At 35.3% G+C, this 22,689-nt stretch overlaps 3 protein-coding genes across 4 annotated transcripts in view; 2 read left to right on the top strand and 1 right to left on the bottom strand.

Moving 5' to 3' along the window:
• The window catches only part of LOC136804911 (obscurin-like), a 43,347-nt gene extending 37,571 nt beyond the window's left edge, over positions 1-5,776 (top strand). For both annotated transcript variants that reach the window (XM_067061431.1, XM_067061432.1), the window contains 8 exons: positions 19-199; positions 1,015-1,151; positions 1,773-1,929; positions 2,489-2,660; positions 2,934-3,273; positions 3,583-3,700; positions 4,107-4,182; positions 4,426-5,776. In XM_067061431.1, the coding sequence (XP_066917532.1) occupies positions 19-199; positions 1,015-1,151; positions 1,773-1,929; positions 2,489-2,660; positions 2,934-3,273; positions 3,583-3,700; positions 4,107-4,182; positions 4,426-4,807 (1,563 nt within the window). In that variant the 3' untranslated portion in view covers positions 4,808-5,776. The remainder of the gene's footprint in view (positions 1-18; positions 200-1,014; positions 1,152-1,772; positions 1,930-2,488; positions 2,661-2,933; positions 3,274-3,582; positions 3,701-4,106; positions 4,183-4,425) is intronic.
• A 4,649-nt stretch (positions 5,777-10,425) lies between these two features.
• LOC136804931 (uncharacterized) lies at positions 10,426-12,090 on the top strand. Its single transcript, XM_067061462.1, has 2 exons — positions 10,426-10,883; positions 11,410-12,090. Exons 1-2 carry the CDS (start codon positions 10,461-10,463, stop codon positions 11,659-11,661), a joined length of 675 nt encoding a protein of 224 aa, XP_066917563.1. The 5' UTR covers positions 10,426-10,460; the 3' UTR covers positions 11,662-12,090.
• Positions 12,091-12,528: 438 nt separating this feature from the next.
• LOC136804878 (lengsin-like) lies at positions 12,529-13,935 on the bottom strand. The gene has a single exon (XM_067061388.1). The coding sequence runs from the start codon at positions 13,933-13,935 to the stop codon at positions 12,529-12,531; it is 1,407 nt and encodes a 468-aa protein (XP_066917489.1).
• Positions 13,936-22,689: the final 8,754 nt, after the last annotated feature.

Raw genomic sequence — 22,689 nt, 5'->3', positions numbered from 1 at the left:
TCCTTTTCACCCATACAGGTTGCATGGAAACGTGAAGGACGTATCTTGAACGAATCTAAACACAACCATATGACAGTGATTGGTAACGGAATGCATTTAAAGATCTTGAACTCTCAACTCGATGATACTGGTCGATATACAGTTCGTCTGGAGAATCAACATGGCGCCGTTGAATGTTCAGCTCATCTTATTGTCAGAGGTATTTTTGTCGTTAAAAGACATTTCACTTTTTTGCATTCATTCATAACACATATCTTATATAGAACACCAGATAGAGCTACTTTTTCTTTCCTAAGCCAACACAAAACACAGTCAGAGCAAAAATAATGCGCCATCTTTTTTAATGGTAGACGACAGTAGTAGACCATAGTTCGGTACCGGCGCTGTGGTCAACTTATAAAGATGGCGAATTTTTTACTGATTCGGCCAGGGACGAAATAGCTCTATTTAGTGTTTTTAAGATATATGTGTTTCATACATTCAAATGCTCTTACTTTTACATATAGTGACTTCTCTAATTCGATTTTCAAAAGGAAAAAAATTGTCATTTAACTTCGAAGAAGCTTCGAATTACAGAGAGTCATTATTAGACTTTCTTATTTGAAATTACCAATGTTTTAGTTCGATTTATAGAACGATTCGAATCAGGGGAATTTTGAATTAGAGTGAGGGGTTTTCCGATAATCGAAACAGTACCGTAGCAACTGGGGGGGGCAAGGGGGGGCTATGCCCCACCCCCTAATAATTTTTTCAAAAATGGTTATTTGGCAAAATGCTAAGTTTTTCTTGTTTTTTCTTGAAAGCATTTTGTTTTGAGTGCATTTTCAAGCAATCTAGAGCTTATATTTTCAAAATTTGTCACTAAACTTAAGCCCCCCCCAATAAGAAAATGCTTCCTACGGCACTGCGAAAAGAATTGAAACTTTAGGCTCATCATATAACGAACACAGTATATCTAGGTGTAGAGGTCTGCGTAAATATAACGTTAATAAATCTGAGTTCTCTCTTTTACAGACGCCCCATCACCACCTGCCGCCCCAGTTATCACTCAAGTCCTTTCTACAAGTGCCCTTGTTCAATGGCGGGCGCCTTCTGATGGAAACGCCCCAATAATGTCATACCGTTTACAATATCGTAAACTAGGCGATCAGGTATTTCATAACATTGAGTTATCAAAATAGCTTTGAAGCTGTACAAATGTCTTTGCGAACACGTTTTTTATAAGTCTTGGTTTTTTAACGAAACTGTCAGGGTTAAATGTTTCGAAAGAAAGTGTGTTCTGTTTCGTAAAGACTCGCAAATAGGAATGAAAAATTTCTGACATGAATATCAATAAAATCTTATAAAATGTTTGCTGTGTTTTTGAAATCTTCTATATGTACCATATGTTTGGGAATATTTATTAGGACTTTTTTTCTCCTCTTAATAGAATACACGCTTTTTTATAAGAACGGTGTAAATCCATTTCATCATGGGTATTCTTAACTTTTTTGGGAAAATCATCCTAATATATTCTTACAGTATTCGTAGGTCAGGATCCTAATTCAGACTAGATTTAACATTTAGTACATACGTTTCATAATTGAAAATGCTCTAAAAATGGCATTCTTAACTTGAGTAGCAGAATATCATGATGGTGATATTCCTAGAATTATTCTTAATTTTTTGGCCATTTTCATCATGGACATTCTTAAAAAGTGTATTCTTATTTTAAAAAAGCGTGNTAACATGATAAATAATATCATTTCAATTGTATTTCTTTATATTTTCAGGAGTGGTCAGTCTTCTCAGACAGTATTCAACAAACAATCACAGTTGTGGAAGATCTTGAGCCTGATAGTTCGTACAGGTTTCGAGTGAGTGCAACCAATGAAATTGGATCCAGTGAAATGGGTGAACAAACTGACCTGGTTAAAACATTGGCAGAAGGTAAATTAGATTGATGAGTTTATAATAATCTATGTCACCGTTTTATTACTTTGAATATGAGAATATTATGCTTTTCCATGAGAATTTATTTCGGGGCGTTAAATTTTATCTTCTCGCCCAACCAATCGATACCTCGGTGTTATAGTGTATTTAGCCAGTGAATTTACAGACATAAATCGTCATACATCAAGATATGCTTCTACACCCCTGTGTCACAGACCCACTGGGATCTCAGCCCCACTGGAAAATTAGCCAAAATTTCGTCCCCGATGAGAAAATACCCTGGAATTTCAACCCCACTGGAAAATTGACTTTGATTTCATCCCAATTCGAAATTATATGCTCGAAAATTGTACTCCAAAATCATCCCACTGTTTTTTTTTTCAACCTTGGAACAATGGAATTTCTATCCCCATTTGAACTTCAATTGGAATTTTTATTCCCGCTGAGACAAAAAGTTCCACCGGGGCTGTGAGACAGGGGTGTGCTTAATTGGTTTTGATTCGTTTTTATTCAATAGTTATTCGAGTATGTCTTAAACATCTGTTTTCCTCTTTAGATGAGGGGTCCAAACGAGAAAGCATCGATGCACCGGGTGCCCGAAGGTTATCCCGATCACTCTCGATTACAGTACCACCTTCACGACTTCGGTCACGTACACTTGGATATGAGATCAAATTAAAAGAAACAAACCCTGAAAACAATTACAATTTCAAGGAAGAAATCGGAAGGTAATATTTCTTGATTTTCATACTTTAAACAAACCCTCTCTTACTGCCGTGCTCGTTTTCGTAACAGCCAATTGATTAAAACATTCATAGTTTTTTATCCCGATATTAGGGTGTATGCTTTAATTTTTAAAAGTGCTGTTTTGAAAGTATCCTCAACTTTTTGCAACATTAAATTCAACTAAGAATTTCCCCGTCGTTTATTTACTTTTTCACATTTGATCATAATGTCCTTCTTAGTCTTCTCATCGATGAAATTTCATTATTCTATTTCAGGGGTAAATTTGCGGTGGTCAAGAAAGTTGGCAGTAAGCACAGTGGAGAGACGTACGCCGCCAAAATGGTCAAATATGATGAAGATACGGTCGAAATCACAAAAAAAGAATTCGATATTTGGAAAGATTTAGATCACGCAAACTTGGTGCTACTACACGAATCATTTTTTGTGCGAAAATATCTGATTTTCATTTGTGATTTGGTCAATGGTCAAGATGTATTGTTGTTTTTGGCAAATTTACCGTCACCGACAGAGGATGACGTTGCTGGATGTATGAAACAACTCTTAGATGCTCTTGACTACCTGCATCAAATGAATATTTGTCATTTAGATATTAAGGTACTGTTTGCTCTCTTGTTTTGGGGCTAACTAAGCATGGTCATGACAGTCTAATATTTTATTTTTACCAAATGTTAAAGGTTTGGACTGTGAATTACCGTGAACTATTGAAATTTTATTGGGAATAAAGAGATTACGGGGTCAAAATTATTTTCAGAAATTCTACACACACTTAAAATTTCAAGATTTCCAATAATGCATTGGCATTAAAATCTAGTTCTAGTTAACTCGAAGCCACTGTCAAGAGCCCAATAATTGTTTGTACACTTAGACAAGAAAAGTTGCCAACTCATTTATTCAATATTTCAGCCGTCGAACATGGTGATGTTAGGGTCCATGTTGAAATTGATTGATTATGGCTCGGCAAGAAGGGTGACGTCAAAAGGTGGCGAAGTTGGTGAAATGGTCGGAACAATAGAATTCATGTGTAAGTTCTATTGAAGTACCTTATCGGGGAAAACTTCGTCGGGAAAAAGTGACGAAATTTTGGCCAAGTGACGAATATTTTTCCCCGACGAAACTTTTCCCCGGCCTTAATGCGTTTACAAACTACCAGCGAGTGACGAAAACTTTCCCCGACGAAGTTTATAAGATTACCTGATCAGAGATTATCCCGTATGATAACATATTACCTCTTCAATTTCACTTTTAGAGTCCCCCGCCCCCGCCCCCATGTCTCTGGCGGGCTGCCCTCAGAATTAAAAATGGTTTTATTTTCGACGTACTTTTCAGTCGAAGATTGTTTAAAGTCGTTATTTGTCTATTAATTTTTCCCGTCTTGTGATTTCCGTATATTCTATATGAGATATTAAAATATTTCCTTTTTTTCGCAGCACCTGAAATGATTAGTTTTGATGCGGTCAGCAGTAGTACAGATATGTGGAGTGTTGGTGTTCTAGTATATTCACTGTAAGTATTCATTGATTCATTCATTCATTCATTCCCAATATGATACGAAAAAGATTTTAAGCGAAGTTCGGAGGGGCTTCTTTAACCAAATCCTTTTCATTGGGAATCTTGGTTCATAAAATATCTGTTTTCTTTAGAATTTCAATAAGCACGACAGCGGGATTGTCATTATTCTTTGAGCTATCAGGATTTCAAATCTAGGTGTTTAATTAATCTAACGACTTTTCTTTATCTTTTCGTCAGATTGAGTGGATTATCACCTTTCACCAGCGATGATGAAGATGAAACAATGTCTTTAATCACCGCTGTTGATTATCAATTCGATCCGCAAGTTTTTGACGCCATCAGCGAAGAGGCGAAAAAATTTATTAAAAACCTTATAGTGCGTATTCCTGAGAAAAGACCTTCTGCCATCGTCTGCCTTGAAGACCCATGGTTATCAGACGCATTAGAGAAAACTCGATTATCATCGGGGTTGATTCCGGACAGTTTATTGGAATTATCCGATTATTTGGCGGAGCAAGAAGAAATGGAAAGTGTGCGCGCGTCTTTGGTTATGCGCACGTTTTTACAATCTCCATACGAATCGCCCGATGAGAGTGAATCAGAGGAAGAGGAAGCATAGTATTCAGGTAGTCATCAACAACTTGTTGTTTGTCTTTGGTATGACTGATGACGTCACTTCGACTACGTTGATCGACATCAGAACATGACAAAAATGGTATCTCTTCCTACAAAGCGAAAGTAGCTTACTGAGTGCCTGTTCCTAACCAAATGTTCTGAAAGCAAAATGTCGAAAGTGATCTTACCAACAAAGCAAGTGTGGGATGAAAGATAACAAAGGTTGCTCTTAGCTCTCTGTCCTACCATGCTTACCTCAAGATTAGAGCCCAGTTCCTAACTAGTCGTTGCGAATGGAGAAGAAATCATCGCAAGGTTATCGAAGGGACGAAACAAATTCCATAAGCAAAGATGAAAGAGTAAACTGGAAATGAAAATGAAAATTTTAGTTAATTTTATTTTTGTAAATAAACAAATTATGTTGAATTTCCTTATTGGATTTATTCAAATCATCTCAGAGGTGAACTTGGGTCCTCGTTTTATTGTAAAGAGTTTTAAAAATCATATCGAACTAGTTTGCTGAAAAATGTCATTCTTTACCAGCAAATACAAAAAGTTTTAATTTCTGTTTAATGATTATTTAATGTTCAAATTTTTTTCTAAATAATTATTTTCCCACTGAACACAGTAGCATTTTTTGCAAAAAAAATATATTCACAGCATAAATTTTTTACTATTTTATCGTACCGCAAAAAAACATGTTAGTAATAGTATATTTTTGTATCGTTTTATAACCTTTAGTACGTATGTCCAGTATTTAAGAGCTTTTATTTTAGCCGCAAACCTTAAGAGTATATAAATATTTTTTTCTCTTAAACCATGTATTAAGATATTTTAATTTGATTACAATTTTTGTATGATAGAACCAAAATTATTGATTTTAGAATTTTTATCAATTTTTTTTATTGAAAGTAATTTTTTTCTTTCACAATATTTTATAAATGGAATCCAGAAGAATTTTTCTATAACAGAACCTTTTTTGTAGATTTCTACATTTTTTTACCGGTTAGACTTTTTTATAAGAACAAACTATATAAGAACATGAGGCTTCTATGGCAAAAATGTTAAGAGCTCTAAATACTCTAAAACACCCAATTTCCTTGGGAATTGGACAAAAATACTCAAGAAATTGAGAAAATAAGAACATGTTAAGAACATTTTAGGTTTAAAACTCAAAAAATTAAGAGCATGCAAAATGATGTTATATCATTTTTTGATAATTAACAGCTTCCATGGATGTTAATTAAAGTTGTACTGAGCTGGGTGTATTACAAAACGTGGTGCATTTTCACAAATTTTATTTCTTCTTAATTTCCACAAAAATTTTTTTCTCCTGCTTTGATTACCTTTTGGAAAACTATTTTCCACTACAATAATCCAAATAGTTGAAAAATTTTTGAAAATTTTCAATTCTTATGGTGTGCTCTGGAAAGTTTTTATGTCGGACGGACATTTGGTAAATCATAGATGGGTTCTGATGGAAACTTCAAATACCTGTAACTGCATTAGATCATAAGTTAACATCACTAACAGTTTCGAATTGTTCAATGGTTACTTCTGTCGCAATCAAGATTTCGCCGAAAATGCTGCTTCTTATTACAATGTCCGTCCGACATAATAAAAGACACCTCCAATATTTTTTATAGAACGAAAAAAACATGTGCATGTCTTACCACTACTCTGGAGCTATCAACTAATAGGGCTTAAAATACGTCTTCAAACATCAATTTTTCTAAAGGAAACTCAAATCAATGCTATTTTCGATTAAATTTATAATGTCTGTCCGACATAAATATCAAAATGCCATGTATGTTAGTCCTCTGACGGTCAATAGCTCGATTCAGGTATCACTTAAGCTCTTTTATTCATATCGAGTATTAACCCTTAACCCTTTTTACTTCATTTCGTCCTTAGTAAAGATTTTATCAGCTTTTCCTCTGTGTAAAGGTGTCTGTCCGACACTGAAAAAAAGAATAATTACACACTGAAATTTACTTCTGGTGCTGCAAATATTACTTTTGATATTAGTATGTCGCACTTTTGTAAATCCTAATGTTAAAAAATATGTATAAGTGTAGGCCCGCGTAACTCTTTAAACTAATCCTGCCCTTAAATTCAACAAAAAATTTCTGTGTCCGTCCGACATAAAAACCTCTTTTGTATGTATGCTACTTATCAAATCAGATACAATGCGAATAAACTTTTCGAATATTATTTTCAAAACACACGTCACAAACTTGCGAAATTATTCTATTGCACGTGTAAAAACTCTTCCTTAAACGCGAGTGATATACTTTTCGAACGTTTTTAAGTTTCGAACGTTCGAATAGTCTAAAATTGTCGTGATTTATTCGCAAGAATGATAGCATACATGATCATTTGAAGACAAACTGCAACGGAAATCGGTCACAAAAATGGGGCGTCCAAGAAAAGCTAATCCGACAACAAATGCTGAACGATGTAAGAAATACAGAGAAAAAGATCTAGAAGCTTCCAGAGCGAACGATGCATTGAGGAAAAGATTGGCAAGGCTGAGAGCAAAACAAGATCTTGAAAAACGTAAGGCGACGCTTAAAAAAGAAGCTGCAGCCAAAAGGGAGAGAAGACTACAAAAAAAATTATTACTTGAACAAAACGGTAAATTCTTTCTTTATTCTCAAATTCTTTGTTTTATCTTTTTTAAGTAAATAACTGAATGCAATAAGAGTCTCCTCCTTGGATACCAGGCTAGCAAAAACCAATTCGAAATCAAAATTGAAAATGAAGATTCCTCAGGAAGCAAGAATCTTTTTTCCATCTCGGATACAAAATAAACTTAACTATCTTGTACATTTAGAACAATCAAGTGCCAGCAACGTCAACGACACAACCGACACGACTCAACCACCGCCACCGCCATCTTCACCGCCGCCATCCACCAACAATAATACAGTAGACCCTGAAACTCCAGCCAACCAGCCATCGAACTCATCTTCTTCCATTAATTCGGCATTTAAGCACCGTAGCACAAAATATCGTTCTTTATCACAAGCTGAAAAGAGCCTGCCGCATAGCCCACGAAAAAGAAACGAGATTGTACAGCTGATGGCCTCAAAGCATTTGAAAATCAAGTTTAACAAAAAAGGAGGTCGCATGAAACAAACATTGCTGAAGGCTGAAGAGGAGTGGCTATTAACCTTCTTGGACCGTCCGGACATCTCCCGCCTAACGCCAGGCCGAAAGGACAATGTTTACATTGGGAAGGTTAATGGTAAAAGGGAGTATGCGCAAAAAAGATACCTTCAGTGGACAATAAGGGAGCTACTTGACATCGTGAATGGGAATAGCGAAGTTGAAGGAAGCCCGCCGTTTCAGGAAGATTTCCAAAGGGATTTGACATTTAGACAGCTGTACGATTTCCTGAAAAAGCGCAAACAGTACAAGTTTTCGAATCAAACTCCTCACGAATCCTGTACGTGTGAAATTTGTGAAAACATTCGCCTCCTCGTAACGGCTGTTAATAGGAAATTGAAAAACATCGACGCAAGATTACCATCAACCGTAAACGACCTGATAGCTGAATTTACATGCCAAAACGCCGGTGAAAATTGCATGAAAAGTCTTTGTGAAGACTGTCCAACAGTCAAAATCAACGAAGAAGATTTCTTGGATCAAGACTCCGCATCGGCAAAATCAACCAATGACGACAACTCAGACAGTGAGACGGAGGAAGATGATGATATCACGTTTTATCAGTGGGTGAACGTAGATGGAAAAGCTGCCAAAACACAGAAGTCCGTCACTTTTGACAAAATCAGAGAAGTCATGGTCTCCAGAATTGAAGAACTGAAGCTTCATATTCACATCCGAAATGAACAATACATTGTTTATAGCAAACTAAAGGAGAATATGCCTGGGAATGCAATTCTCGTGCATGTGGATTATGCTGAGAGTTACGAAAACAAACAACAAGACGAGTGCCAATCGGCTTATTTTGGACACACTACTTTCAGCATTTTCACAGCCGTCTTGTACATAAGGCGAAACAATGAGTTGATCCACGAAAATGTTGTTGTTATTTCAGAAGCAAATGATCATTCCAGAATTGCTGCCCATAGCTGTATTGTCAAAGTTGTCGATGTCGTGATAGCGAAACACCCTCATTTTAATCATTACGATTCAATCGACCTCCATATATGGAGTGACGGGTGCAGCAGCCAATTCCGCTCAAAATTTGTCTTTGCACTCACCTCACTGTTTCCCAAGCGTTTTAACGTAACCAGATATTATAACGAAAGGCACCATGGCAAAGGACCAATGGATGGCCTTGGCGGATGCATCAAGAACCTCGTCTACCGAGCAGTGATGACTGGAAAAGAAATCATCAAAACCCCAGAAGAATTCGCAAACTGCGCTCAAAAGCTGTCAAAAAATGTCAACTGCGTGTACATGCCAATCGAAGAGGTTATGGCAGAACCTGAAAACATCGAAAGAGCACCGTACACGGCGGACATGCAAATTCTCAAAGTGCATATGGCGAAATTGCAGATTACATGGGCTGAGTTCCATTGTATGAAGCTTTATCGGATCGCGTCAGACAAGGAACCCTTTTATGTTCAATGGTATGAACGAGAGGATGGTACCACTCCTTGTGGCCATTTCGATACCGTTGATCAAGAGGAGATCGAAACCACGTGCGCCAAATGCATCATGGGGGAAAATGGTGACGGCTGGCTGAGATGCCCAAGTTGTAACCAGTGGTACCACGAAGGATGCTTTCTGTCCTCTTAAATACCTTATTTGACATTCATTTAGAGTTCTTTCTGTATTTCTATGTTTATGAAAATAGCTTTTAGTTTTTATGTCGGACAGACATTTTGTAATTCGTTTCATATAGAATTTGGGTAGTTCATAATATAAAAAAACACAAGCAAATAGTTTCAATTCATGTCTCAAAGTTCCGGTGTGTTTTGTTTAGCCTGCAAAAATATTTAGTGAGAATAACACCAACTTCTCTGATACTGATAGTTTTTATGTCGGACGGACATTATTCTTTGATTTGAATTTAAAAAAGGTCTGTTCACTTTCACAATTTGGAATTTTGAAGACAGTTTTCGAATATTAGGAAGATTGGTTAAAAACTCTAAAGGCAATAATTTAAGAACATCTATTTTTTTTGTCGCAAAATGTCCGTCCGACATGTCCGTCCGACATAAAAAAATGACTTGCCTGTCCAATCCAATAACTTTGATTAATCCATGGCGATAATAACCTAATTTCTTCCATCCTCTATACAATATACGAATCTTTATAAATCCCAAAAATTGAGTCGGTGCATCTATTTTTGAGATAGCAATGCAAGATTTCATCAAAAAGTAGAAAATCAGTGTTTCTATCGTGTCCGTCCGACATGAAAAACATTTTTGCAAAAAAAAAATATTCATGTGCTGATATTTCTGTTTTCTTTTTACTTTCATAAAATATAGCACAAGGCAAAACTTTGGCCTTAGTTACAGGTCCTAGGTCCTTTGAGTTCACTTTTAATAGGTTGGCAAAGTATCGATTTGTCCGTCCGACATAAAAACTAGTTTCGTAACAGACCCAGCTATACATTTTTACTCTTGAGCTCTCTTTTCATTTTAGGAACACTAAAACAATACTAGAAGAATAATACCAAAATGACTGCAGTTGAAAAATTATTAAAATTATATAGCGCTTGGTCTTGCCCGTATGCTCAACGAGCTTGGATTGGTTTATTATTCAAGGAGATTCCTTTTGATTATATAGAACAAGACCCTTACAACAAGACACCTGAATGGTTGGCAATAAACCCACGTGGTCTTGTCCCTGCAATGGTATTGGCTGATGGAAAAGTAGTGTATGAAAGCTCAATTTGTCTTGAATACCTGGACGAAGCTTATCCTGAAACAGCGAATCAAATTTTACCAAAAGATGCTTATCAGAGGGCGTATTGTCGTATTTGGGGCGACTTCGTTTCGGGCAATATAGGAGCGCCCTTGTATGCTATTTTATCCAAGAAAGGAGAAGAAAGAGAAGAGTCAAAAAAGAAATTGGTTGCTAAGCTTGAACAGTTTATGAAGGTAAGTAAGTATAAGTAAACATTTTTTAAATGACATGACAGCCTTTATTTGTTTATTTGAATCGGTCGAATGCACCCATCGAATATTCGTTGTCACTAAAACGGGTTCTTTTTGCCCCCCCCTCGTAGTGGCGCCCGATTTTAAGAAGACCGTACGCGTGGACAAAAAAAATGAAGGTCTCAAATTAGACCCTTACAGTGAAGAGAAAACTTAGCCAAAATTTGAGCAAAAATATGACAATTATTGTGCCCTTCTTTTATTATATTTTTCTGGATTTTGCAAAAGTTTGGCTTTGGATTTCTCATTCTATACATCCTTAGAGTGCACTTTGGAAAGCCCGAGAACTAATTCTTAAGTGCTCTACCTACGGTAGGTCGTCTAACGTTGAGTATTGCCCCACTTCAGGCTAAAGGGTAGAACCAGGCTTTTTAGATCAAACAGAGGATTTTTATTTTGATAGCTGTAAATATGCTTAACACTTAACAAACACGGGACCGTTGAGAGGATGCTTCATCTTTTATTTCAGGAATTCAAAGGTCCTTTCTTCAATGGTGATCATTTTGGATATGTTGATATAATGGTGGTACCTTTCTTATTACGATTGGATGTTCTTAAGCATTTCCGTAATTTTCATCCAGCCGATGAAATACCAGATGCAACGTTAAAACAACGTTTTCTGGACTGGGATAAAGCATTAAGAAACCACCATGCTGTTGCTCCGACCATCGCTACTGTCCAACAATTTGTAGAGAAGTACAATGGGAAATATGATGATTAAACCGCTTATGAATTGTTATTAATTTATCGACTAAATAGAGAAGAATATTGTCCATAACTCACTGACCTCCTAGGACGAATTCCTTAACAAAATCTCAATCGAAATTAATAAAGGAGTCAAGTGTGGTGTAGAAGGTTCCCACATACCTTAAAGTTCAGCCTTTTATCGTTCCATATAAGAAAAAAAATATTCCAAAATCACCGTTTACGAAAGAAAAGTTATCGATAACTGAAAAATAGTGAAAAATTGCAATTCCGAAAAAAGAGCAAAACGGAATTGAGCAAGCTGAGTGTTTTGGTGTAATTTATTAAGATAGAACTTGCATTTCCTAGTAGACCATTAGAATGCTATTAAAATGATATTAATTATTGTGCCTTGTGTTCTTAGGGTAAACTCTTAAAGAAACATGCGTACCCGCAAGTTGTTGTAGTTTTTAGATTCTATTTCTTTGCCTTCTACAACCTGCTAAAAATATATATAAACCGAAAATAATAAATAGTAAGGGTGTACTTTAGATAAGACTAATACTCTCATCAGTAAGCCATAACACTTAACATACTTTAAGGTGTTCTTCTTAAGAAAAGTAATATGGGAAAGTAAGTTTGCTCCACGAATAAAAACTTTTCCTAAAAATCTACCCTTACTCACTTGAAAAAAAAACCTCGGAAAATTAAGAAGACAAATTGATATGAAAAAATACTTCAACTGAAGTTCAATACTTGATACTTACAGGTACCAACTTTGATAATGACATTTTTATAATAAAAGCTTAATTAAAATTGGCAATCTCTATTTAAGGAAGCAAAACAATAACTAATTAATATTTCCGCTTTCCCCATTTTTTTAGGAAAGCCTAAAAAGAAATTCTTACAAAGTTTGATAATATTTTGTATATAATTTCCACAAAAGTTTCTCATCACCGTTACTCAATTTCTTCATTTCTTCAACTCTTTGAATCTCATTTTTCTTCAAAGTGACGTACACTTCAATAAACTCTTCCCCAAACTCCTTGACAAACAATTCATCTTCCTGAAAACAACGCAATGCTTCATCCAAAGTTTTTGGGATATCAAAATAAGGGCTACATTCAGGTTCGTTATCGACTATACCATCATGAGCAGGATCTGTGAGCTGAAGGCCTCTTTTCAATCCGTCCATACCAGCAATAAGTAACCCTGCCGTGTATAAATATGGATTGACTGCAGATGTCGGTTGACGATGCTCAATGAGGGTGGATTTCTCGTTGATGACTTTGACACGGTAGCCTGCTGTACGATTATCATACCCCCATGCAGTATTCATTCCCATCATCGGTTTGAATTCTTCTTGAAAATGATGATAACAATTGTAGGTCGGCATCGCTAAACATAACAATGCTTTTGAATGTGCTTTCAATCCAGCCAACCAATTTTGACCTTTTTCAGAAAGCTTGTGTGAATTGGCTGCATCGTAAAATACGTTTGTCTTCTCAGTGAGACTCCATAAAGAGTGATTGAAATTCGAAGTCGATTTATATTCATCTTTGAAAGGTGTAGTCATAAAAAGAGCTTCAACTCCCTCTTTTCTACATACCTCTTTGACAGTAGAGCGGTATCGAATGGCATTATCAGGGCCTTTGATTCCAAAACTTGGTTTAAAGGTAATCTCAAACATTGAAGGCGCACATTCCATGTGAAACTTTTCAGGAAAGACTCCAATCTTCTTCAAAGAATACATAATTTGACTTGCGATTCCAAATTTCTCCTCATTAAACAATGTAGATACAAAATTATCTGTTTCATCTAGAGGTTTTAATGTTTCTTTGTTAACAACATAGTATTCATATTCTGATGCCGATTTTAAGTCAAATCCTAATTGGTTCAATTTCCTGAATTGCTGCTTACAGATTGATCTTGTGTGGAAGTTCGATGTATTCAAATCTCCAAAGGTTGTGCTTAGATCACATATGGCAGATGCTACATTGGTTCTCCAGGGAAGCTTCTTGAATGTGGATAAATCAGGATACAAGGCTCCATTACCGTAGATGGTTCCTAAATCAAGGATTTTGTTGCTGACATGTTTACCATCAAAATCGATACATCCAATAAGGCCAAGAGGAAAACCAAAACCTTCTTTAGCATTCTCTAAAAAATAATCAGCATCGAGTAATATTCCTCTTGATACACTGTTGATGTCTTCTGTTTCAAGACGGACGAAATGAATTTGTTCTTTAGTGATTGATTCAGATATTTCTTGGTATAAGTTCCCGTTGGTTATTTCGTCTTTGGTATCCATTTTTTAGAATTATCCTGTTTATGAAGATGAGATAGATATGTGAACATTAGAGCTCTTGTGCGGGGTAACCGGGAAAAAGTATACTAGAAAGTCCATTTCAAGTTAGCTGTCAGTAAAATTACGAATGTGGATAAAACCGTCGATGATAATACTATAATATAAAAATTGTTCAGCAAGTGACTGACGTCAGAACAGAAACTCTTGCAAACTAGGATACCAATACCAATGTAGGATGTTGACCTGCTAATTAAGCCAGAATTTAAATGATATCTGGATATAGATGACCCATATAAAATATCTAGAAAATTATTCACAGAAAAGATTTCATATTTAAAATAAGTGTAATTGGCAAGCATCTTTGCATTAAAACCTATTAAGTTACTTCAGCCCCGACAGTATACGCGACAGAAAATCCTCATTTTAAGCAGGGGGATTTTTTCTTAAATTCATGCAATTTTAGGTTGATATTGAAGACAAATCTCGTACAACAAAATTTTTAAAATTAAGTCAAAATATTTAATTTTTTTAAACGGTCAAAATATCGAATAGAAACTTCACGATTGAGAAATTGACTAAAATCAGAGTAATTAAACTTCCATTAATTGAGATAATCTTTCAAAGAGCGAGATCGCCGTGTGTAGCCTAATTTGCCAAATTTGCTTACTGCTTAAAGGTTTTATTTTTACATAAGTGTTGCCGTTTCATATCAGACACATATTTCATATCCGGACAGTGTCCACCTATTGTTATATTATGCTTATATATGTTAAAAATCAGATAAACAGAGTAACTTCACTCATAGAGTACTATTTTCATAATTAAAAGCTTAAGGAAAAATTACACACTTCACTACGGTAAAATAATTAGTGACAATTAAAAGGACAGACGATGTAAAACCCTAATGGAAATGACATCAACGTTAAAGTAGTAAACAAAGTAATTGGCAGAAAATATTAAAACACGCAGAATGTAAGTAAGCCGTCATATTTCCAACAATATAAGCAAAGAAATGTTTTTCTTTTCCTCTTTATGACCAATCTTGCTCCACATCCGTGTCAATCCAAAGTTAAAAAGCTTGTAAATTAAAATTGATGAGTAAGCAAACGTTATCACTCTTACTTAAAAACAAATGAGATTTTGCTCCAACCAGCCTAGGTTGCCTAGCAGCCAGAATTTCTGAAAAATATTTCTTTTTCGTCAACTTTGAAGTCATCTGAAGAGTTGATTAGTTGAGTTTAGACTACGAATATCCACACAAATAAGACCAAATTAAGTACAGACCAAATGCAGAAAAAATATTTGAAGAAACTTGTCTACTTTCCAAGATATTGTAAGAAGCTGAAAGTCAAAAGTGCTAAAAATGGGTAATTTTCCTTAGAAAATTAGTACGGCTATTTTAACCAGTAATAGAGACTGAAAAATTCAATACTTTTGCTCTTACAAACCACTCAAAACACTGGTGAAAATTTCATAAAAATTAAGCAACCTAATCAGATTTTATGGTAGTTTGTTTTTCACGGATCCAAAGGGTTAAGGCTCTTAAAGAGTATGGGTGGGTTTACATCTGTAGGGGAAAATTAACACTCCCTTTGTCAATAACAATTCAGAACATACTCTCGGTTACCTAATAGCCGTCCCCCATGCTAATTAATTTTTCGAAAATCTTCCACCCAAGACATTCTTATTCCACCCCCCCCCCCGCTTATTAAGTTTTGAGATTTTTTCCGATCCCCCCGCTTATTCCAACCCCCTGGCTACTAGGTACCCGAGAGTAAACGAAACAAAAGCTCAAGATCACTTTTACGAATTCTTTTATAAACATAATCGATCTTCCCCTCGTTATTGCCATTGTTACAAGAGGTAGGTTTGGGTACCTCTTAAGACAAAGGACGTAACGAGGAGAAGATCCAAGATTTGAAAAGAAATCGTGTAAACGATTTTTCCAATTCATTTTAAATGAGTAAAAAATGATTTCGATAACGACGATGACAACTACGCAAATGACTTTTTCGATCAAGCTTTACTACGTAGCATGAACTTGTATGGTGTTCAGTTGAAATGTATAGACGGTTGAATATAGAAAAACTATATTCGCATTCTGTAATAAAAATTGAACCAATCAGAAAGCTTCTAGGGGAAATCAATTATGACTTACAAAGGAATCGTGATGAAATCCATAGAAATTGTGGTATTTCTATTGCATAGAAATTGTGGTATTTCTATTCTATTGCATAGAAATTGTGGTACCGGGTGTGTCAAAAAAAAAACGCGCCTATTTTTCGATTTTTGATGTACGTCAAAGATTTTAAAATAGGGGCGTTTTTTTTGACACACCCGGTATTTCTATTGTATTTCTTGATCGATTCTGTCCTAGATGTAAACCCACCCCCTACATCAGTAAGTAAGCAAGTAAGTAATGAATTTATTTGTACTAAAAAGCGAGACGAGCGACCACACTCATTGACATAAAGCTAAACTAAGGAGGTGGCCGCACGCTACTGTTTCAAGAAAAAATTGTTTCTAAGATTATACTAGGATACATTGAAAATAAATTTTTTATAAAATAGCAATAAAGAAATGAAAATTCAGAACCAAACTCGAAAATCGTAAAAATTAAGTATATGAAGAGAGAAAAGTCATAGGCTAGGTATTTTTGTATTTCGTTCCAAATCGAAATAGATTGGTATAAAATTGAGTAATTACCATAAGTCACTGTAATTACTTCAGAATTTTTAAAAGACCAGACTTACAACGAATTACATTATGACGGTCAGTATCATTTAGACGCCTATATTCAAGACTTTGCAGAAGAGGAAGAGGTAGCTTGTGATTTAAAAGTTTAAACAGTAAGATAATATTTAGGTATTTGACAAAGTCAAAAAAGGAAAGAAGTTTAAAATCCAAAAGCAAGGGAAACGGAATGTGCACGAAAATCAGAGAAGGACATAATTCTAAGAGCTTGCTTCTGGAGAATAAGAGCTCGTTTCGCATGAGTAGTTTGACATTGGCCCCAAATTTGGGCTGCATGTGAAAGATGACAATGGAAGAGTGAAAAGTATAATGATGTTAAGGTTTTTTTGTTGACATAATGTCGAAATTTACTCAGAGCCCCATTGGCTCTTTTTAATTTGTTACATATAAAGTCAACGTGATATTTCCAGTTCAGATGCTCGTCAATATACAGCCAATGACCATTGATTTTAATTTTTAAATCGTAGTTGATTTTCTTTCTGACTGGACGGAAGATCATAAGCTCAGTCTTGCTGGTGTTCAGAGATATTTTGTTTGCCTTCAGCCAATTCATCAAGAGTTTTAGATCAATATTGGCTTGCTTTGAAATTGGTTTTAGAGATTCGTTTGAAAAAAATAATATAGTGTCATCAGCAAAAAGATTGACCAATGCATATCGAAGTGCAATGTGGAGATCATTCACATAAAGAAGAAAAAGTAAAGGGTTAAAGACAGAGCCTTGTGGGACACCATATTCCATGGGTTTTGATCTTGAGTTTTTACCAGATACTGACACAAATTGTGACATCTACCAGAAAGAAAAGAACGAAACCAGTCAAGAACTTTGCCACGAATGCCATAAAAATCGAGCTTTGACAGTAGAATTGAGTGATCGACGGTATCAAAGGCTTTTTGCAAATCGATAAAGATAGAACATCCATACTCACCATCATCAAGAGCTTTAGAAATTTTGTTTATGCAGTAAAGAAGAGCTGTCTCAGTTGAATATGATTGGAACGAAAACCAAATTGTAAAGGATATATAGAGTTAGAATGATCAAGAAAGTTTATTAGCCTCTTGTGCATAAGTTTTTGGAAAATTTTGTCGATGTTTGAAAGAAGAGAGATGGGCCTGTAGTTTTCATCATCAAATGGAGAGCCCTTATTTTTGAAGACGGGGATGACTTTCGCTTCTTTGAGTTGACTAGGAAAGATACCAGTAAAGAAAGAAAGATTTATGATATCTGCAAAGATTGAGGAAAGACTTTTCAGATTTGAGGAGATAATTCGAAAAGGAATGCTGTTCGGACCTGAAGCTTTATGTTCACTTTGGAGATTTCATTTTTGGAAGTTGGAGAAACAAGAAAGTGATTGACGTTTCGATTGTCATTCTTCAGCCATTCTGAGAAATGATGACGCGTGTAAGGAATTTTAGAGCGTATCTTACCTGCAATAGTAGAGAAAAAGTCGTTAAAAGCCTTTAAAAGATAAAGAATCATTGATATTCAAGGAAATGCCAGTGGAAGAAGAAGAAGAATTTATAATCTCTCTGACGCCTTGCCATAGTTTGCAAAGATTACCAGAATTTTGAAAAAAGTAACGAGAATAGTAAAGTTTTTTACTTGCACGAATAAGAGACACAATTCGATTTCGATAAAATTTATACCTACCACGGAGAAATTTTTTAAGATCAGGTAAAGAATCGGGTACTCTCAGATAGTCGTTGTTAAGGTTATCTATAATTTCTATGGAGTAACGAATGCCTTTGGTGATCCAAGGTTTTAGTAAGAGATCAGCTTGACGTCTGGTCAATTGTTTCAGGGGAACATGTTTGTCATATAAATCGAGTTATAAAAGAGTTAATAAAAGACGAATCAACATTTCTCCTTTCAATATCAAGAAGACCTTTCCAATCCACGTTCTCGAATTCTTCTTTGAAACTTACTTCATCAATGTGACCAATCTCGACGAAAAGGAATTTCAGGTTTATAGTGAGAGCTACAATCGGTGTTTAGAATAAAAAACTGTGGAACATGATCAGATATTGAGACAATATGAGGTTTCCAGAAATTGGAAGAGCAGTTTAGAGGAGAGATAGAGTACTTGAAGTATCAGTGATCCGCGTTGGAAAAGTAATAGATGGAAGAATTTGATAGGCACCAAGGATGTCAAGAAATTTGGAGTGAGAGATTTCAGAATCACAAGTCAAAAGATCAATGTTGAAGTCACCCAACAGGACGAGATTTTTGTTTTCTTGACAAGACTTTCGCAACAAAGGAGTTAAGATTTTTTCGTTAAAAAGCTCAATGTCAAAAAGAGGGTACATCCAACAATGAAATTTTTACGGTTTTTCAGGACAATTTCAGCAAAGGTGGATTCAAGGTTGCCAGAATTAGAATATACAAGCTTTGAAAGATCTTCACGAGGCTTGCTATTGAAAGATTTAGAAATAAAAAGGGCAGTTCGCCCAACTGTTGTGACTGCCGGGGTATCGAATGACTTAAAACCAGGGATGGAGAGCTCAGTATTTTCGATCGTAGAATGAAGCTTTGTCTCAGTGATACCAAGATAGAAAGTTAAAGCTAAAATGATGGTTGAGACGAGAAAGTAACGTATTAAGATTATCGTGGTGAATTTCTAAAGAGCAAATGTTCAGATGGAAGCATGAAAATATTTGTTTTTTGAGAGAAAGAAAAGAAAATTCTTGAGTACTAAAATATTTGCAATCAAAATGATTAACATGGTCATCATATGTAATATCATCTCGTTGTTCATCGATTTGAGAATCAAAATTAGAAAAAGTATCTGACTGTCTGAAATATAATTTAAGTGTTTAAAATAGGTTTTCAAGTGACTTATGTCTTTACCAATGGATAAATTTTCATCAGAATCAAGGTTAGGTAAAGCATCATACCTACAAAGTTTACAAAGCCAGATGTTCCTTAAAATTTTTGATTCGACACCAAGACAATTAGCATAAGATCACCTTTTTCGCAGTTAGGACAAAAATGAAAAGTTTTAGCCGTTATTTTTTTCGAGCAAACAGAGCATTCATCGTATGCCATAGTAAGAATTTTTTGTCACTGAATGTAACAAAAGTGTTTCTCGAGCCATGCAAACACAAAATAGAATAAAGAGAGCATAAAGTAATAATCGGTTAAGATCTACAAAAAGAAAAAATCAATTATGGCTGCGTTTAGACCCCGGGGGGGCACTGGGTTTGCGGACTGACGGTATGTGCGGGCCAACAATTGGCTTTTAAAATTGCACCCTTACAATGCAGCAAAAATCAGCGAAAATCATACCCTTAGGGTGCATTTTCCCCCAAATTTTCGATCCCTTTCGTGTAAAAAACGGTCAAAATTCTAGCATTTTTAGTCAAAATATCTAGATTTTTCAAGAATTTTCTGAAATTTCTACCCTTACAGTGCATTTTAAACATATTCGAAAAGGTACCCTTAGGACCCGCACATACCCGTCGGTCCTTTTGTCCAGCTGCCCCCCCCCCCCCCGGGGTTTAGACCAACTGGCATTTGTAATTTGGCATTTGCTCACGAGGGAGTCGATTGTAATAGCTTTTCTATTGTATTTTCTGTCATGGCATTTAAGGAATCGTCTTTTTAGAGTCATTACTGAAAAGGTGATTCCCTCAAGTTCAACTTTGACAGATCAAACAATGAAAAGCATGGAAGCAGTCATTAAGACTGAAACTTTTTGCCGTAGGGCTAGCCTATGGCAAATCTTGCAAATTTTACAATCTATAGAAAGAACTGAATAAAAAACGTGCAAATACTTTAAAAAATCAAAAATGTCATTTTTTCTCTTTGTTTTGGTTCCTTTGTTTGATTTGAAATGCCAGAAAAGGGGATTCCTTTGCTCAAAATGACATTTCAAATGCCAACGAAATGCCAGCCACGCTGGCATCATTAGGCATTTGACAAACCGAACAATTGCGCGGAACAATAGAATTCAAAAGAATACTGCAAGTAATTACAAATGCCATGCTGGTCTAAACGCAGCCTGTATTTGTAAATCATGGAGGTAATAAAATTATAGATGGAGATACTATTCTATTGTATTGTATCATTGATAGGCCTTGATAGCAAACTGTTCCTTTGTTGCTTTGGGAGAAAGCCATTAATTTTGCTTTCACTTATGGGAATACTAAGTCGAAGAGAATTTGAATAAAATCATGCTAAAGTTTATTTCAAATTAGCTTGCAGTGTTTTTTCAAACATTTGATAGAATTTGAATGAAGTAGTAGAATTAAGTACTAGTAGACAAACAGAAGTGGAATATTATTGTTAAAATAAAAGAAACTCAAAAAAGATCGGAAAATAAAGACTGAAAATGAAAAAGAAAAAAAATCGACTTCTTCAATAATTGTGCTTTAGTTATCATTTTCACACGAGTGATTCTTTGATCTTAGAACATCAATAATTTTTTAAAAACTTTCAAAAAAATTTATTCCATCGAAAGATCATCAAAAATTATCAAAAAACAACTAAAAAGAGCCCTTTTTTAAGTCAACCAATGCAAATTTATTTCTTTTTTGATAATATTCCACTCCGGATTATCTTTTTAACGAGCACAAAGCCGCTAACTAATTCAAATTCTGTCAAAAGTTATTGGGGTTTGAAAAAACACTACCAGCTAATTTGAAATAGACTTTAGTAGCTTGGTCATGTAGGTTTTTTAAATATTTCCTTTGAGAAGGAAATATTTGTTAAAACGGTCATTTTTCTCTTCCAAGGTTTAGAAAAAGTCATTTTCGTGAATTTGTACATGAATCGGCCGAAAAGCCTCTTTTAAAATCAAGCTCCGGCGGGAAAAACAGTAGGATGTTCTTTTTTCGAGGCGATAGACGTCGTTACTTCGAGAAACGTCGGCGGAAAATATGCGTACGACGCTCTATTCTCCTTGCCGATCGGGCAACGTCGCCCAGTTTGGAAGCGTATTGTTGATCGGACCATGCTGCTTTTCTAATTGTCAAAACAAAGATGGCGGCAAAAAATATACATAACAACTGTTGCTCTTTCGCTATTTTTCTTAGGTTTTTATGCTTTAATGGGTTGGAATTGGATCATGATTTTTGTGTGATTGTCACAAGAAATAGTTGATTATGAATTTTTCTTATAATTGCTTCCTTCCTGATTTGATGTTTCGTTTACATTCTGTTGGTTTTGGAATGAGTGGATGAGATAGAATCTCTTGACAAAAATTAAATACTTGCAACCCACACAATGATTGATGAACTTTAGCTAGCTTTGAGCTAAAAATATAAACATCGAGCAAAATTTACGTGAATTTACATTTACTGATTAATGATTGAAACTCCCTTGGTGTTTTTCTACAACAATGACAACTGGTAAGTGAAAACTCTTTGCGGGAGAAATTCTGTTGCGGCTAATTTCAAACTTTTTAAGCTGATAACCGGAACACCACGCACGGCCGATCTGAAGAATTTTAACTTCTGGAGATGTTTTTTTACATTGAATATGGATGTAAACAATTGAAAATCACCTCACGCATATGCAGTTAAAATTTGTCTTATTGAGCTTGGAGATTTTCTTCTCGTGCAAACTTCCTGTGCAAACTTTTGTTATGAATTTGGAGATTTTGTCCCACATGCATTTAAAATGTGGAAAAACTTTTGTTACAAATTTGGAGATTTTCTTACATATGTGCGTTAAAACGTGGAAACTTTTGTTACGAATTTGGAGATTTTCTTACACGTTTGTTCATAATGTGCTCGTCTTCGTGGTCAAGCGAATGTTTGTAAATACGTTATTGAATGTCAGAACTGCCAGCATCAAGTCGATTACACCAAATCCCAACAAGACAAGCTTTGTTCAAGACTCTTATTTTGATTGATATTGAAGACTTATGATTTGAGTTTAATAGCTTCGATTTGTGGAGCTGTCAGACGAGCTGCGTCAAGCTATTAACTTGTTGATACAATATGAACTTAGGTCCAGCTCAGGGCCGTTATTTTATGTACATATAGAAGTCAGCTATTATGCGG

Source organism: Clytia hemisphaerica, unplaced genomic scaffold, assembly GCF_902728285.1.
Source record: "Clytia hemisphaerica strain Z4C2 unplaced genomic scaffold, Clytia hemisphaerica genome assembly, whole genome shotgun sequence".
NCBI lineage: Eukaryota > Metazoa > Cnidaria > Hydrozoa > Leptothecata > Clytiidae > Clytia > Clytia hemisphaerica.
The sequence above is the reverse complement of the archived record's forward strand: the minus strand, read 5'-3'. Positions and strand labels throughout refer to the sequence as shown.

Bases quoted from the DNA above. Each gene is read 5' to 3' on its own strand.
- LOC136804931 (XM_067061462.1), top strand. From the start codon at position 10,461: ATGACTGCAGTTGAAAAATTATTAAAATTATATAGCGCTTGGTCTTGC. The intron at 10,884-11,409 runs GTAAGTAAGTAT...CTTTTATTTCAG, and splicing joins AGCTTGAACAGTTTATGAAG to GAATTCAAAGGTCCTTTCTT.
- LOC136804878 (XM_067061388.1), bottom strand. From the start codon at position 13,935: ATGGATACCAAAGACGAAATAACCAACGGGAACTTATACCAAGAAATA.